General features: G+C 34.1%; 3 protein-coding genes and 1 long non-coding RNA gene across 4 annotated transcripts; all 4 read right to left on the bottom strand.

Annotated features, from left to right (window-relative positions):
• Positions 1 to 1830: 1830 nt before the first annotated feature.
• gatd3l (glutamine amidotransferase class 1 domain containing 3, like) lies at positions 1831 to 5802 on the bottom strand. The gene is made up of 7 exons (XM_042761645.1): positions 5276 to 5802; positions 5085 to 5137; positions 4053 to 4166; positions 3680 to 3811; positions 3004 to 3096; positions 2250 to 2416; positions 1831 to 2072 (listed from the first exon to the last, which is right to left on the bottom strand). Exons 1-7 carry the CDS (start codon positions 5393 to 5395, stop codon positions 1939 to 1941), a joined length of 813 nt encoding a protein of 270 aa, XP_042617579.1. The 5' UTR covers positions 5396 to 5802; the 3' UTR covers positions 1831 to 1938.
• A 655-nt stretch (positions 5803 to 6457) lies between these two features.
• Positions 6458 to 7778, bottom strand: LOC122146013. The gene is made up of 3 exons (XR_006160710.1): positions 7478 to 7778; positions 7208 to 7392; positions 6458 to 7105 (listed from the first exon to the last, which is right to left on the bottom strand). It is a non-coding gene; the product is annotated as an uncharacterized LOC122146013 (long non-coding RNA).
• A 650-nt stretch (positions 7779 to 8428) lies between these two features.
• On the bottom strand, positions 8429 to 11010 carry LOC109105671. The gene is made up of 6 exons (XM_042763012.1): positions 10870 to 11010; positions 10356 to 10642; positions 9611 to 9655; positions 8861 to 8981; positions 8614 to 8782; positions 8429 to 8551 (listed from the first exon to the last, which is right to left on the bottom strand). The coding sequence occupies exons 1-6, from the start codon at positions 10905 to 10907 to the stop codon at positions 8429 to 8431; spliced, it is 783 nt and encodes a 260-aa protein (XP_042618946.1). The 5' UTR covers positions 10908 to 11010.
• A 241-nt stretch (positions 11011 to 11251) lies between these two features.
• On the bottom strand, positions 11252 to 14815 carry tmem127 (transmembrane protein 127). The gene is given in 5 exon segments (XM_042761644.1): positions 11252 to 12641; positions 13835 to 13846; positions 13888 to 13966; positions 13968 to 14050; positions 14457 to 14815. Coding segments are annotated over 5 exon segments (708 nt in total). The 5' UTR covers positions 14698 to 14815; the 3' UTR covers positions 11252 to 12348.
• Between the last annotated feature and the right edge of the window lie 1799 nt (positions 14816 to 16614).

Below are 16614 nucleotides of genomic sequence, written 5' to 3'. Positions count from 1 at the left end.
CCCCCTGACCCAGACTCTGACTCCAGCTCCGCACTTCTTTGAGAACCTTACCTTGGTCCGTTACCTCCCTCAAATACCTCCTAAAAACAATAAATAACTTGTTTTAACTCATAGCAATCTCAATATTAATACAAAATGTATCACAAACACTATAAAATAACCTGCAATAAATTTTTACTACATTATTCCCCTAAAAATCACCAAAAAATGCAAGAATACATTTATAAAACACCTAAAAAATTCCCAACTTTAAATCCATGTTAAATTCAGTGCAAACCTAAGGTTTTATTTGTTTTTTCTCTTAAGTCTCATAGGGAACTAACCACAGTCTCTGTGTTTATATTTCCAGAGCATCCCAAGAAAGAAGACAAATTGGTTTTAAATACAAACCTCACAAATCCTGAGAAAGCAAAGGATCCAGAATTGAATATCCTCGACCAGCTTTGATGTATATTCATCCTGAAGCATTGCCATGATGCTGTAAAGGTGCATTCAGTTCCTACTTGTCTTTCTAAACTTGAAAAATTTACAGTATATGGAATGTAGCTTCTGTGTCTCTGTCTGTTGTTGACTTTGTATTTATCTGTTGTCAATCAAACACAAAAACACACTTACATAAAATAATAAAACAAAAATAATAAGTAACATAAACACAAAAATAAGAAAAGACTAATAATAAGTATTAAGTAAACCTAACAAATCATGATACAGATTTTATCCAACTTGAAATTATTGACCATTTTGAAATAATGGACATGCTGGAAATAAGGACAATGTATGATGCCAAAGGTGCATTTTTCCTAATTCTCCAATCAAACTTGAAAAATGTACAGTATAGCATAAAATCCCAGATTGCACTTCTATCTGTCTAGACTAAAAGATAAGGATACAGAAGTACATATAAACATAAAACAAAAAACAAACAAAAATTATAACACAAATTAAAAACAAAAATAAAAAACGAATAACAAAAATCAAAAACCATTGATAAAAATGGACAAAAAACCCAACAAAAACAACAACAAAAAAAAAAGTATACCATAAAAACCACATAACTGTACTTCCAAAGGGATTTAAAATTCTCCAATCAGCAGAACCAAAACAACAGTATAGCATAAAGTCTGCTTTGACAATCAGATACTGCAGCCAAATTCAGTGCCAATATTGAATGTTGAATTTTACATATCCTGAATACATCAATACTGAATATAATGTTTGTTGCGTCTTTGTTTTTTGTAACTCACTTTCCCCAGAGAGCTATATTCCTTTGCCATATTCATTTTGGTTAATAAGAACTCAGCTGAATGACATTAAAATAGATATTTAAAATTCATTAAACAAATACACATATAAACATTTAAAATGGCTGAAACAAATACACAGATGCTCATGGATCTTGGCATTCATCTCTGGTTCTTTGTCAGTCTGTGCTTAGTGTTGTAAATAGTTTTACTTTTTCAATTTTGTACAACTGTTCATGAATGTTTTGAGAAAACATGAATCCATCTAAAATTTAATATACCACTTTACAAATACATAAAAAATTTAAATTTAGTTTTTTTAACAATTTAAAGAATTGTGTAAAAAAAGAAAAACAATATATATCTGTTAACTTTTAATTCATTTACTCAATAAAATCTACCACAAAAATTTTGTAACACATTTAAAAATGTTTGTCAAATAAAATGTTCCACTTAAATGTCATAAGACAACTTTTCAGTCATTTACTCATTATCATCTACTTCAAAAATAACAAGTGTATGGTTTGGTTGCATGTAGAGTGGGAGAAAAAGTCAATGCTATATGATACATAGTACAACACAGGAGTAGCACTGTATGCTTTTCTTTATTTGCTCTCTGTATGTCCACATAATAGCGGATTCGGGTCAACCTAAAGTTAAGTGTGAAAGCCTTCAGGTGTCTTGCATCTCACAGGAATCACTTGGCAGTCATGCGCATGACGTGCTTGACCATGTTCCCGATGCCATCAAAGAACAAAAAGTATTGATAGCCAATCACCCACATCAACTCATCAACACAGACCACCTTAAACTTCCCATCAACATAAAACCATTTAAATGACCCCTTAAAAAATGAATAATAATTTACATATTGTTATGACATCTAATTGACATATGCTTAGAGATGCAGTGACTTGCATAATTTAAAGGCAGGCACACTTTATGGTGTTTTACACTTAAAAAATGGATATGTTTGACAGATATGTTAAAAATGAAAGTGAAAGGATATGTAAGGTTCACGGGTGTTGTGACGGGCCCCCATGCTCTTGACCGCCTGCACCATGTTGGTGTTGGGCCAGCGGCCCCAGCGGCTGCTCTCGTCACGCTCGTAACCCATCGTGACTTCCAGATTAGGCAGCACTCGGCACGCCAGGAGAGGAGCCATACTGGACAGACTAGAGAGCAGGATTGAGGTCAGTTGAAAAAACATTTAAACAATTTAACTGAAACTGATTTAAAGTAGCTGTATGTAGGTTGTAATTTTGCAACTATGGAGCCCCCTACAGTTAAGTGAGTGAATTCATAATTAAAGTGGATAGCTGTGCACGTGCATTTGTTGCTGCCATAAAGTGATCAGCCCTTTTCACGGTATTTCGTACCTGCTCACCAAACTTAGTCAAAAAACAGACGTTTTGGGGGGAAAACAAAGCCATTCGCCTCAATAAAGGTCAGTGTAACATCAGAATGACTTTGAAAGTGATGTTTAAAGGTAAAAAAAAAAATAGAATACAGTTGCTTTGATACAGCATTTGTCATTAATAGAATATATCAGAATAATTTGAATAAAAAAATGTAGGTGAAGCAAGAAAAATCTGACCCCTTTATACCCAAAAGTTAGTGATCAGTGTTACTAATTTTATTAGTGACCAAAAAACAGTGCAGAATTTTAAATAGCTGTCATTCACCAATCTTTATGTAGTATATAAACAAGGATTAAATTCAGATTTTCTATTCACAGTTTTAATATTTTAGAGTCATATACCCAATGGGCTTGCGAGCTCGGTGGAAGTCCTTCATAATTCTTTCCACGTCATTATTCAGCTTGCAGTCTTTGCCGTCTTTGCTGAAGGTGGACCTGCTCATGAAATGTGAAAGTCAGCAGAAATGCATGTTGATTTGTTTTTTTTTTTTTTTTTTTTTTTTTTTTAATTAAAAAATAAAAAAATTAATTTTTTAAAATAACTAAAATAATAAATACAAATATAAATACATAAAAGTCTGCTCAAATCAACCCAACACTTCTTGAAACCTTGAAGGAACTTTCTCAATTTAGATCTAGAGTTTGTAAAGGTGCTGAAGTGTAACTGGGCTATCAGAAACCGGATTGGGCTCAGACATGGATTAGTCTCATCCATCGCCTCTTAGCCTATTTCCACTTAGCCTTAACCAATTGTTTGCTAATAGTGAAACATGATAAGAGGATTTTCACTCCAGGAATAGAGGTAGATCTGGGGTGACTAATAGTAAAAAGGCCAATCTGCAAATAATCTGAGGTTCATCAAAGTTTAAGTACTGCAGACGGACTCCACAATGACTTTAGATGTGCATCTGGCCTGTCAGGATAATGCACTACTTTTGAAATATAATTGCATTGATTTCTTTTCAATAACACTTATATTCGCATTAGCATTCATCAGCTAAAAGACTGTCTCTCTCACAGGTTCTTGACTATTCCGTGGCCTCCAGGGAAGATGACGGCGTCAAAGCTGCTAACGTCCAGTTTGGACAGATCGTTCATCTGCATCATGCCCTGGCCGTGGCTGAATCGCGCAGACTCCATCATCATGTTCCTGCAGAGGAAACAGTTTGTTATCAGATGGTCATGGTACTTTATCACTACAATCATGTAATCCTACTTCAAAAAATTCCATGCTGCACATCCAAAAATCGATGACATTCCCATAAAACATTATGTTTCCATGGTACTTTTTTGTTATATTTCCACAAGTTGAGTGAAATATGCCGAATTGTTATATGAAAGGTTGTGTAGTTAGTAAATGTACTGTTAAATTTCATTTTAATGATGTCTACCTGTTGTCACTTGATGATGGCTGCATCTTCATGTGGTCCATGACGTGCATTTGCTGCTGGTTTGGGGCAAAGATCTGAAAACGCGCTCCATTACGGCTCAAGTGGTACATGGTGCTTCAAAGAGACACAGCATTATTTATTCATTTTATTTTATAGGATACTTGATTCTGATTGATCACTTAGCTGTCAAAATATTTTTAAGCTCAGGTGCTGAACTAAACCAGGTAAACTAGATATCATCATTTCAGTTCAAATCAGTATTTATTTATTTATTTATTTGGCAAGTAGTCTTGTAATAAGGATCATGTGAAGTCATCCAGTCATTATCTCTAAATAAACCCTTGATGAACCCGTCAGAGTTTATTAGTAATAACAAGGGACTGTACATTATCCTATACATAATCCAAACAGATCCATACATTATAAAAATATAAGAGCACTCCGCTATTGACAGGCTAATGTTTTGAATGATTTTCTGCACTGCAAAAAATATTTTTTTAAAGTTTTTTTTACAATTATTTCAATGCATAAGCAAAAATATCTCAGATCTAATTTTACCTAATTTGCAAATTGAATTTTCTTGATTTAGTCAGAAATGCAACAAAATTCACTGTTTGAGCTCAAAACTACAAACATATATTTCTGAATACTAAAAAAAATGATCTAACACAAAAATAAAAAAATATGAATAAAAATTTTATTTAATTACATTATATAAAAAGAAAATAACACATATTTTCAGTAGTCAAAAAAAAGTACTAACAATAACATTATTAAATAAAATAAAACAAAAATTAAAAAACTACATTAAATCAGTAGTCAATGCATTGGACTTACGTGAACATTTTTAACTAATATCTAACAAAAGTTAATAAATGCTGTTAAAATATATTGGTCATTATTACAAATTAAACAAAATAGAAAAGTCCTAACATAAAAGTCTTACAACAAATTTAACTTATAAATAACTAAAAAAAACAAAAAAAAAAATAAAGGAATGATATTTTGAAGTGCACCCTGCTGTATACTTACTACGCAGCCTCATGGATGTCAGTTCCATCCCACCAACCGCAGCCTGAGAAAACTCAAAAGCAGATCCGGTTACAAATTCAGAACCAAACAGAGACTTTATCTTATAGCGAACAAGAAAGTCAAGACTGAATGCTTCCATCTTCATTTAAACATGCCAGTTTATGTGTGTGTGGAGCATCTGATGTTCTTACCACAGCGACGTTGGTGTTGCCCCAGTTGCCCCAGTCTCCCCCATGATGCATCAGGCAGGCGGGTTGGCGCACCAGCACGGCTGCGGCCTGCTTGGCGAGGAGTGCCCGTGATGCCAACATGATCACACTGCTGAGTTTACAACACAGAGATCAACCGCTAGAGAGTGTGCAGACTGAACTGAAGGTGTCCAATCCTGCAGCAGAAGAAGCCCAGCTCTTTTATACTAATGTTGAATGTGAGACGTCACTCTGTAAGCTATGCTTCTGAGAAGATAAGATACTTTGTCTGAACACCCTTTCCCTTTCTTCATTGCTTATCTAATAATACCTTCCTCAATTATCTTATTACCTTAAGTCATTTGGTCAACACCCGGCCGTTGATGCTTTGCTGGGGCTGCGGCCGTTTTTACCTGCATTTACCTCTTGAAACAGTCTGTTTGTCTGACCCGTCTGACCTTTGACCCGTCTGACCTTTGGCCTCACTCGCAGCTCCACGGGTGTTTTAATTGCTTGATTTAATGTTGATAAATTGTGTAGTTGCCTAAACTCTTGAACAGTTATAATTATAATTTTTTTTTAAAAAAATGCATTTATTAGTAATATATAAAATGTTATAATTTATGTACATGAGTTTAGGCAATTTCACAATTTATTATATATACATAATATAATATAATATAATATATTATATATATATATATATATATATATATATATATAGATATAGAGATATATATATTAGATATATTAATTTATTGTTTAGGGTCCACACTGGAAATCTTTATCCCTAAAACTTTTTAGAGAGAGAGAGAAAATGTCTAAGTTTTTATTAAAATAAGAAATGTTAAATAAACTGTTTTATTTTTATTTTATTTTAACTTTTTATTTTATTTTATTTTTTTATTTTAACTTTTTAGAGAGAGAGAAAATGTCTAAGTTTTTATTAAAATAAGAAATGTTACAATAAACATGTTTTATTTTTATTTTATTTCAGTTAACGTTTATTTCAAGAAATATATTTTTTTAAATATAGTTTTAGTTAACTATAATAACCCTTTGTTGAATTGCCTAAAAACTGCCATATGCAACATTGTAAAAGAAAAAAAAATGACATTATTCTGTATTGATTTATTTATCAAACAATTCAAACTTTACAAGCAATGTGTAACTAAAATCTTTTATTGGGTAAACTGAATTAGAGAAACGTGTTGAACTTTTGCTGTTTGAGACATCTAAAGCATCTGATTGAATTGAACTGAATGAGATAGTGCCATCTAAAACCCATTACTTAATAAGGCTCTTAAACACAGTAATACTATGTGGTGTCTGCTGGAGGCCCGGGCACTGATCCAATGGGTTGTAGTCATCAGTTAGAGATCCAAAAGGACGCACTATAAAAACTTCTCAACGGCCATAATACACTAGTGCACTACAGATAAAACATACTCAGCCTTAGTGAAGAAATGAACACTTACAGGTCACTGCATGAGTCCAGGAACAAGAACTCTACAAAAATAATAACATGTTATAAAATGTTGCTGGTGCATTTATTTAAAGAGAGTTAAAGCAGAATTTAGACTGCATTGTCAAGCTCAAATCAGCCTTTTGGAACCTTCAGGGAAATTCACATCAAATCAAGGTTTTCTAAGAGATTTGGTTGTATATATTGTGTCTCTCTCAGAGTTTACGGAACTTCCTGTTGAAGGACGTGCAGCTTAGCTCAGCTCTCGTCTCATCTTTGACATTTGGCTGCTTCTCTGGAAAGATTCTTATTTAGTTCATTAGGGAATCAAACGTGATCAACAGCCGTTCGCTAAATTCCTCCCGTCTCTGTGGAAGAGATACAGAAAAAATACATGTTTTTGACCTTCCTTCAGCTTATAGAGAGACTGAATGAGATGTTTAAGCCTTTTTGTTTAAGAACTGTAAGACCTTCTAATCAGCAAACAGGAAGGCACAATGACAGAAGCACTGCAGAGGAGGGTTAAGAGTTCACCGCTCTCCTGAGACGCAGTCTGTGCTCGTCCTGCGCTCTCCTCTGCCGCTCGGACATGCTGCTGCCGAGACTGTGCTTGATGGCCGGGAGGAGCACGGGTTCTCCTTTAACCTTCAGGATCCTGGGGTTAAATGACCAAAAACAGTTTCAGAATTATGAATTGTCTGTGGTATTCTGTGATGATGATGATAGAAAAGCCAGCCTACTGTTTCTTTGGGAGTGGTTTGAGAGGTAGTTTCGGAAAATGCTCGAAAACGTCACCCCTAAAAAAGAATCGTGTTTAAATGTGCAAATAATGTGCCAATCATTTTACAGATGGATTCTGATTAGGCAAATAGGATTATATTATGCTAGAATTAAATAACAGGGAAAGTAGGTGAATCTCACAAAAATATGTCCAGGTCACATTTCACCCAAAATTCAAAAGAAAAAAGAAAATCTATTGTATAAACACAATTAAGCCTGTTTTAGGAGCATTAAGTTTTGTTATACTCTGTTCAAGTGTTATTGTTATTATAATTATTATTATTATAGTATCCATTGTAGTTCCATTTGTGCTTTACAATTTTATTATAATACAAATGTATGCATGTATATATATATATATATATATATATATGTGTGTGTGTGTGTGTGTGTGTGTGTGTGTGTGTGTTTTAACTAAGATTTAATGTAAAATACAGTTTATTTCTTTAATTTGTAAATGATAAAAATGATAATTGTAATTGTAATTAATATTATTAAAATCATAATCTGCATTATGTATACTCCCAATTCCCATGAATACTTGTAATTACTATAAAAATATATTACAATTATATTAAAACACATATATAAATAATTAAAGATAAATTATACATAAACTATATAAAACTATTTTACTATATAGCTATATATATATATATTATATATATTATATATATATATATATATATAATAAAATACATTTTTTATTTATTATATATATATATATATATATCTATATATATATATATATATATATATATATATATAGTATATAATTTTACATTAATTTAAAATAAAGAGATTTAAAAATATAGATACTTAATTATATCTAATAAGACTCAAAATATACCATCATATTTCCCTACCGTTTCCGTGAGATTGAGGCAGAATTGAAAGAGCACCTGCTGTTGTCACAGAGCGATGAAAGAGCACCTGCTGTTGTCACAGAGCGAGGCTCTTGCGAGAGAGAAAACTTCAGCCGCCGATCTGTTTCTGGAGGTGATTTCTCTGAGGACCGTCTTGATCCGCAGCAGCTGAACAATAGAACAAAACAAGTATATATTAATAACGAAAGAAACAATAAAGCACTACTGACCTCCTGATACTGCGCGGTGTTGGTGTGATAGAGCTGCCGGATGATGAGCTCGCACTCCTTCAGCGTCGGGGCGCGGGGCTCATGGGACGGGCTGCAGGTGACCCTGAGAGGCAGCAGAGACGTGACTGTGCCTCCTCTTCCTCCTCCTGCCTCGGACGCCTCCTCGGAGCTGGAGCGGGTGATTTACGTGGTTAAATGAGGTCAGTTAATCAGAGATGCTAACTCAAGGGTTATAGAGATTTGGCACCTGATGAATCCACACTGGGAATTCTTCTCAGCTGAACCGTCGCTGCTGGATTTTGAAGAATTACTGCTGGACCATATTGACTCTGTGAGCATCATACCAGGGTTATTAGAGTCAGCTATAACTACAGTTAAACCCCTTAAAGAATGTGTGTTACTTGAAATAAAATAAACATGATCTGAAATAACATATTTAAAAAAAAAAAAATTCAGCAAGTTGCCAAGCCAACATTTCTCATTTTCTTTTCATGTATTAAAATAACTAAAACTGAAATAAAAAATAAATAAATTATATCTACATATTTAAATACTAATATAAATGACAAAAACACAAAAAAAAATTACTAAAACATTAATTAATATATATAAAATAAGAAAATACAAACTAATTTAAAATATTAATAAAAACTATTAAAGTATCTCAATAATACTAAAATGCATAAAAATGACATCTAAATATTAAGAACTAATAAAAATGACAACAAACAATATACACAACAAAATTAAAACAAAATATACAAATAAAACTAATTCAAAATATTAATAACTATAAAAGTATCTCAATAGAACTAACATAACACTGGATATCAGTTTGCAGTAAACAACAAAACAAGACAAAATAAGAAGAAATAAGATCTTTCCTCTGCACAAGTTAATAGTCTTTAAGGGTCTTTCCAAAGCAAATTCTGCTTCATTGCATGAGTATGTTATGAATAAAATAATAAAAAAGTAGGCTTGATAAAACAAAGCTTACTTTTAGGAGTATTTCCATGTTCCATAATCAACTTATACTGTAATTCTGTAAAAGAAGTAAATATATTTAAGTGTTAAAAAAAAAAAATAGTATGCAAGTGTGCATCAAAACGGGTAATTCTCCGATGAAAACCATCTTTTTGTGCGTTATTTGTGTCCACAAGACGGTCTCGTGACAATATTTAAACTAGCTTATGGAAGTAATGCAAACAAATATTAAAATGTATCTTCAAATACTTTTGAATGTTTGCTTTTAAGTAGAATTTCAGCCAATTTGCAGCTTCCTTACATATTAATTGATATCTAACAAGTTAGTCGGTTATCTAAAATGTTAAAATACAGCACACACAGATGTGGCATTTAAAATTAAAATATCATCTCAATATTATATTTGAGATATATTGTTCCTCAATTAGGTTTTAATTCACAGTTCCCCCTTTAAGAACTCTTTCTTGCATCACGTTTGAGGACATTCTGACCACATGCCATGTTTTACAGTCTTTATCATTATTTCATTATGTTCGGCCTTAATATTTCAACTGTTTTGGGGTAAAAACATTGTAACTGCTAGAATATTGGGGTAACATGTTCCTCTTCTGCGTGTCTATGGCAGTTTTCATCCTGGTGTTTTAGACTTTTGGTGGTAAAATTAGATTTTTTTTTCAAAGCTCGGCAACCTTCTCAATTGAAATGAAGAAAAAATATATTGAAAAATGTTCAGACTGCACCATTTCCTAACAGCACACCTTTATTAACACGCTTCAGATCTTCAACTTCTGCATGCAGTCTCTCCAGCGTGTCTTTATGCTGCTGCTGGAGGAACAGAACATCTTTCTCCAGAGATGCGATACTTGTGCTGTGTGCATCTGTCCTGGGCTGCGCAGCTGCTTTTGGGCTCTTGCTGACCACATGTGGAGATCTGACCACAGGGTCGCTGGACAGGAGTCTGGGGTATCTCACCCGGTCCAGATCTCGCACCCTGCTCCAGCTGGGCAGGTTTCGGAGGGGGGGTAGATTGCTGGTGGACATGGTGCTACTGGGATGAATATTAGATTACTAATTCATTGAATTTAGGCTCATGTTTTTGTTTATAAACGCAGTGTAGACCTTGAAAGAGACAAAGATTAATATATATGCATCTCTACGGCACATTTTAAAGCTGAAATTGTATTATTGTATCGCAGAAATGTGCTATATAAGTCAGCTTTTTATAAAATGTAGCTGCTTAATATAGATCTGTCTTAATTTACATACACATACCTCATTTCCATAATCGATATTCCAGCAGCTGTAGTCATCCATCTCTTTCCGGCTTATATTTACTGAACATTCCGATCAAATGAAACCTATTTCTGGCAAACTTAGAAGATTTAAACCAGTATTCCTTCAAATTAAACTTATCTATCCCTACCTCACCCAAAAATCACGACGTGCACACTCATTAATGAATCAAACGTTGCCATGGCTACCGCGCGCATCGATTTCGACGTGCACACGCATTGAGGAAACACTCACGCACACGTTTTTTTTTTTTTTTTTTTTTTAAATCTCTGACTCTCTTTTTCTTTATTTTCCATGTCAGTAAACATATTTCGAATGAAACACAAGAATGTGAATTAAACTAGAACACAAAACCACCAGATTGCTAGAAAAACAATCAAAACTTTATGCAAAAGTGACCAGCATGTGTGAAATCTGAACAATTACAGTCCATTTATGCAACACAAGTGCAGAATCAGATGTCATGCGGTGATTTTATCAAAAATAATCAGACCAGAGGAAAATCTAGAAGAGCGAATCGTGGATACAATCATGATCGAAATGTGTTAAGACTCGTTGATCGCTCACAATATTACTATCAAAACACAGCAAACACAATTTCACTAAAAAACAAAAAAAAAAAACCAATTAATATACAACACACTCACAATGTGATGTCGGCAAACCTGAAAGCCTCCAAATTACAGGTACATAAAACATCCGCTTTCTACTTTCTTTGAGAGTCTGTTTCAATCAGGTAATAAATAAATAATAATTTCTCCATCCATCTTGGGTTTTTCCAGCTTTATGTGCATTAAAGTAACATTACAATAACTGATTAAAAATGATTTTTTAAGATGCAATGGGATGAATCTGGAAGTGTGCAAGATATGGCAGCATCTGTAGACTATTGACTAATTAAAATAAATAAAATTATACTTTAATAGCATGATTAAAAATGAAAGGAAAGTGACCAATTGGAAAAACAGGAACAAAAGTTGAAAGTGCAGCTCAACATTTCAAATGGAAAACATGATAAACCTTTGATGAAACAGAAAAATATGTCTTTGGAAAAAAAATTGGACTAATTCCCCACAGTTTAGTTCGCCAAAGAGGCTGCCGGTAAATGCATCTTCAACAAGCACGATGCCCTTCAAGTCTTTAATCAACGATAAAGCGTGCCAAAAAATCTAAATCCGTGTGGGTTTTTATTGCCAGATACATGCAAACTACTGCAAGATGAATTCGAATGGAATCCTAAAAGCAATGCCATAATTATTCTCTTTGATTTATTCCATGCACGCAAGGCGTGCTCTGTCTGCCAAAGTAAAACGCTCATTTAAATGTGTGCATGGATATTCTGCACGATCTGGAATACTGAATAAATATTCATTCCTAAAATCTGAACATCGTTGCTTTATCTGAAGGCCAAAGGTGTGGCACTGGGCAGAGAACATGTGGGGCGACGGCGGATGGCGATCAGGGTGTGTAGGCCGGCGGAGGCTGGAATTGATTGGCAATGTCATAGTCAGCTGGGTATGTTTCACTGCTCTCCTCCATCTCTGAGAGGAGCTCCAGGGCCTGCTCCTCCTCTTCGGTGGGGTAATGACGGAGCAGGTTGGCCGCCGTGGCTAAAATGGAGGCTCCGCCTGCACCGGCCACCAGGTAGAAGCTGATGGCAAAAGTGACGTAGATGAGCGAGCCGTGGTACTTCTTGTACTGACACAACAAGTACAGAATCACATCAGAAGAACACTATCACAATACCACAACTGAACAACACAATACACAGCAATAAAGAGATTAAATGAACATATCAAAGGTAAAAAAACCCAGTTAAATGAAAAGGTAATTTAACCCCTGTGCTGTGCTGAAAATCCTTTACCTAAATTGGTGTCCCCGTTAAAAATTGCTTGTATGGTTCTCATTATGCTATATTATCATCAGATCTTGGATTCAATCTTTTTGTCAGCTTGCTTTCTTACATTTAGCAGTTTTTTTATTTATCTCTTCTGGGAACTGATTGGTTGTAGGCCTCATTGAATTGAGCTCATGCACATCAGAATTTGAGTGAAAAAGCAATATTTGTGCACTGCGTACTGCTCAGAATTGCCAAAATGGCTCTACGCTGATTTGGAGAGACACAAAGGAGAGGAATTGTTGAATAAAGTCATTATTTTTGTTTTCTTTGCTTACAAAAAGTATTCTTGTCGCTTCATAACGTTACGGTTGAATCACTGATGGCAGATGGAGTATTCTGATGATGCTTTTCATACTTTCCAGGATCTTGACACTGTTATTTATTTGGCAGTCTATGGGACAGTCTCAGGCCTCCCGGTTTTCATTCAAAATATCTTAAATTGTGTTCCGAAGACGAACGAAGCTTTTACGGGTTTGGAACGACATGGGGGTAAGTGATTAATGACAAAACTTTCATTTTGAGATGGAGTATCCCTTTAATAATTTAAACAAATTCAAAGAAAACAAGCTGACAAAAAGACTGGAATCCAAGATTTAGTAATAATATAGCATTATGAGAGATTTATAAGTGATTTTTTTGTAGGCTCTTCAATTCTGATCAGGAACACCACGAGTGTAAGTTTCAGTCCAATGCAACATTAACTAGGATTTTAGGGAAAAAGAAAATCCATCCTCCGTGTGATGTGCTTTAGGTATGTGTGTCAATTATTGATTAATTTGAATTGAAAATTTAATCTGTTTATCATATAAAGTAATTGTATCTCATCACAAGACTTGTATTACAGATGCACTCTACATTATGGATGCATTTTATGATGCATTTATGACCTTTCTGGATCTTTTGACTTCTGGTGTACAGGACTTTCAATGGAGGAACAGAAACCTCTCAGGATTTATTAACAATAGTCTAACAGTTTTGCAACTACATGAGGGTGAGTAAATGATGACAGCATTTTCATTTTTGAATAAACTATACATTTAATACTACAAAAAAGAACTATATTTATATAAAGAACTAAATCCTTCATGAATTCGTACCTGTGAGGATGTGAGCGAAAGCGTATCTGCGTGTGATCTTGAGGGCTGGGTGTTTGTCCCAAAACACACAAAACAAAAACCGCCATGAGTCCACACAAAACCCAAAAAAAACAAAAAACAAAAAACACCCAAAAGAACAATATACACAGAGATTATAAAACAATAATCAGAGAGAACGAATGAACAAAACAGTTTATCATTAAAATTGCAAGAACTCAATTTTTGACTTCAAGAAGTAATCTGTGCACACTACCGTTAAAAAGTTTGATTTGCGGTTTCCACAAAAATATGAAGCAGCACAGCTGTTTCCAGCATTACTGATAATGATAATAAGTTTCTTGAGCAGCAAATCATCATATTAGAATGATTTCTGAAGATCATGTGACACTGAAGACTGGAGTAATGATGCTGAAAATACAGCTGCGCATCACAGAAATAAATTACATTTTAAAATATATAAAAATTCACAGTAGTTTTAAACTGTAATAATATTTCACAATATTACTGTCAAATAAATGCCACCTTGTTGAGCAGAAGAGACTTTTTCAAAAATCTAAAATAGTGATACCAACCCTTGATGAGTTTGTCATCTACATATCCCAGGACGTCTGCAACACCGAGCTCTTGTCTGGGACAGTTTCCTCCATGGACACGGAGCCAGGCTGGTTCTGCCAGGGCCGTACAGAGTGCAGTGATGGAAAGCGCCCCGGGCAACGCGGATGCTAAACTCCTCTCTGGATGTTTGGGTAAAGCCGTTCCACCTCTCCTCCTCCGGTTTCCCGGCGCAGCAGTTCCCGGAGGTGCGTACATGGTCTCAAAAGCTCTGAAAACCCTTGCTTAAAACAATACAACTCAAATATACTGGAGTGAGAGTGGACAGAACTGGGGTTTGACCTCCGCCGGGCACTACAAACAAAACAAATCAAAACAAAAATCATGTCACATTAATCTAGAGCAAAACTTGAGACTCAGTGTGTTTTAATTCATGGAAATGACTAAGAACTGACTGGAACAGAAAGACAACATTTGTAGTATGTCAAGAAAATTATTGATTGATTATGCAAATTACACCTAGAACACTGCATTTATTTGATCAAAAATACAGAAAAAACAGTAATATTGTGAAATATTATTACAACTTAAAATAATAGTTTTCTATTTGAATATACTTTAAAAAAAATAATAAATATTCCTGTGATGCAAAGCTGAATTTTCAGCATCATTACTCCAGCCTTCAGTGTCACATGTAACATCCAGTCTATCACATGATCATTTAGAAATCATTCTAATATTCTGATTTATTATGAGTGTTGGAAACAGTTCTGCTGTCTAATATATTTGTTGAATAAAAGGTTAAAAAGAACTGCATTTATTTCAAAAAAAAAAAAAAAATTCTAATAATATATATTCTAATAATATATTTTCTTTATTTTCACTTTTTATCAATTTAACACATCCTTGCAGAATAAAAGTATTGATTTTATTTAAAAAAAAAGAAAGAAAAAAAAAAAATTACTGACCCCAAATTAACTGACCAGTAGTGTATATTGTTATTACAAAATATTTATATTTTAAAAACATAGCTTCTTTTTTTTTTTTTTTTTTTTACTTTTTTATTCATCAAAGTATCCTAAAAAAGTATCACATGTTCTGAAAAAAGTTTTAAGCAGCAGACCTGTTTCCAACTTTGATAATGAATCATCATATTAGAATGATTTCTAAAGGATCATGTGATAATGATCCTAAAAATTCAGCTTTGCATCACAGGAAATAAATGATCATTTAAAGTATAATAAATTTAAAAACAATTATTTTAAATTATAATAAATATTTCACAATATTACAGTTTTTTCTGTATTTTTGATCAAATAAATGCAGGCTTGATGAGCAGAAGAAACTTCTTTCAAAAACATTAAAAATAGTAATGTTTCCAAACCTTTACCCTACACTTCACATCTCCAAAAAAAAAAAAATATTTTCCATAATGTAATGAATAAAATAAAACCCATAATATAATTATTAAAATTAAACTTTCATATAAATAAGATTCATTGCACACCAACTGAAATATTTCAGGTCTTTTATTTGCTTTTAATACTGATGATTTTTGGCATACAGCTCATGAAAACCCAAAAATCTCAAAAAATTAGCATATCATGAAAAAGGTTCTCTAAAACGAGCTATTAACCTAATCATCTGAACTCAACTAAATTAACTCTAAACACACTGCAAAAGATTCCTGAGGCTTTTAAAAACTCCAGCCTGGTTCATTACTCAAAACCGCAATCATGGGTAAGACTGCCGACCTGACTGCTGTCCCCAGAAGGCCATCATTGACACCCTCAAGCGAGAGGGTAAGACACAGAAATCAGAAATTTCTGAACGAATAGGCTGTTCCGCCCAGAGTGCTGTATCAAGGCACCTCAGTGGGAAGTCTGTGGGGAAGGAAAAGTGTGGCAAAAAAACGCTTGCACAACGAGAAAGAGGTGACCGGACCCTGAGGAAGATTGTGGAGAAGGACCGATTCCAGACCTTGGGGGACCTGCGGAAGCAGTGGACTGAGTCTGGAGTAGAAACATCCAGAGCCACCGTGCACAGGCGTGTGCTTTTTGAACCAGAAACAGCGGCAGAAGCGCCTGACCTGGGCTACAGAGAAGCAGCACTGGACTGTTGCTCAGTGGTCCAAAGTACTTTTTTCGGATGAAAGCAAATTTTGGCATGTCATTC

This window comes from Cyprinus carpio, chromosome A8 (genome assembly GCF_018340385.1).
Source record: "Cyprinus carpio isolate SPL01 chromosome A8, ASM1834038v1, whole genome shotgun sequence".
Taxonomy (NCBI): domain Eukaryota; kingdom Metazoa; phylum Chordata; class Actinopteri; order Cypriniformes; family Cyprinidae; genus Cyprinus; species Cyprinus carpio.
The sequence above is the reverse complement of the archived record's forward strand: the minus strand, read 5'-3'. Positions and strand labels throughout refer to the sequence as shown.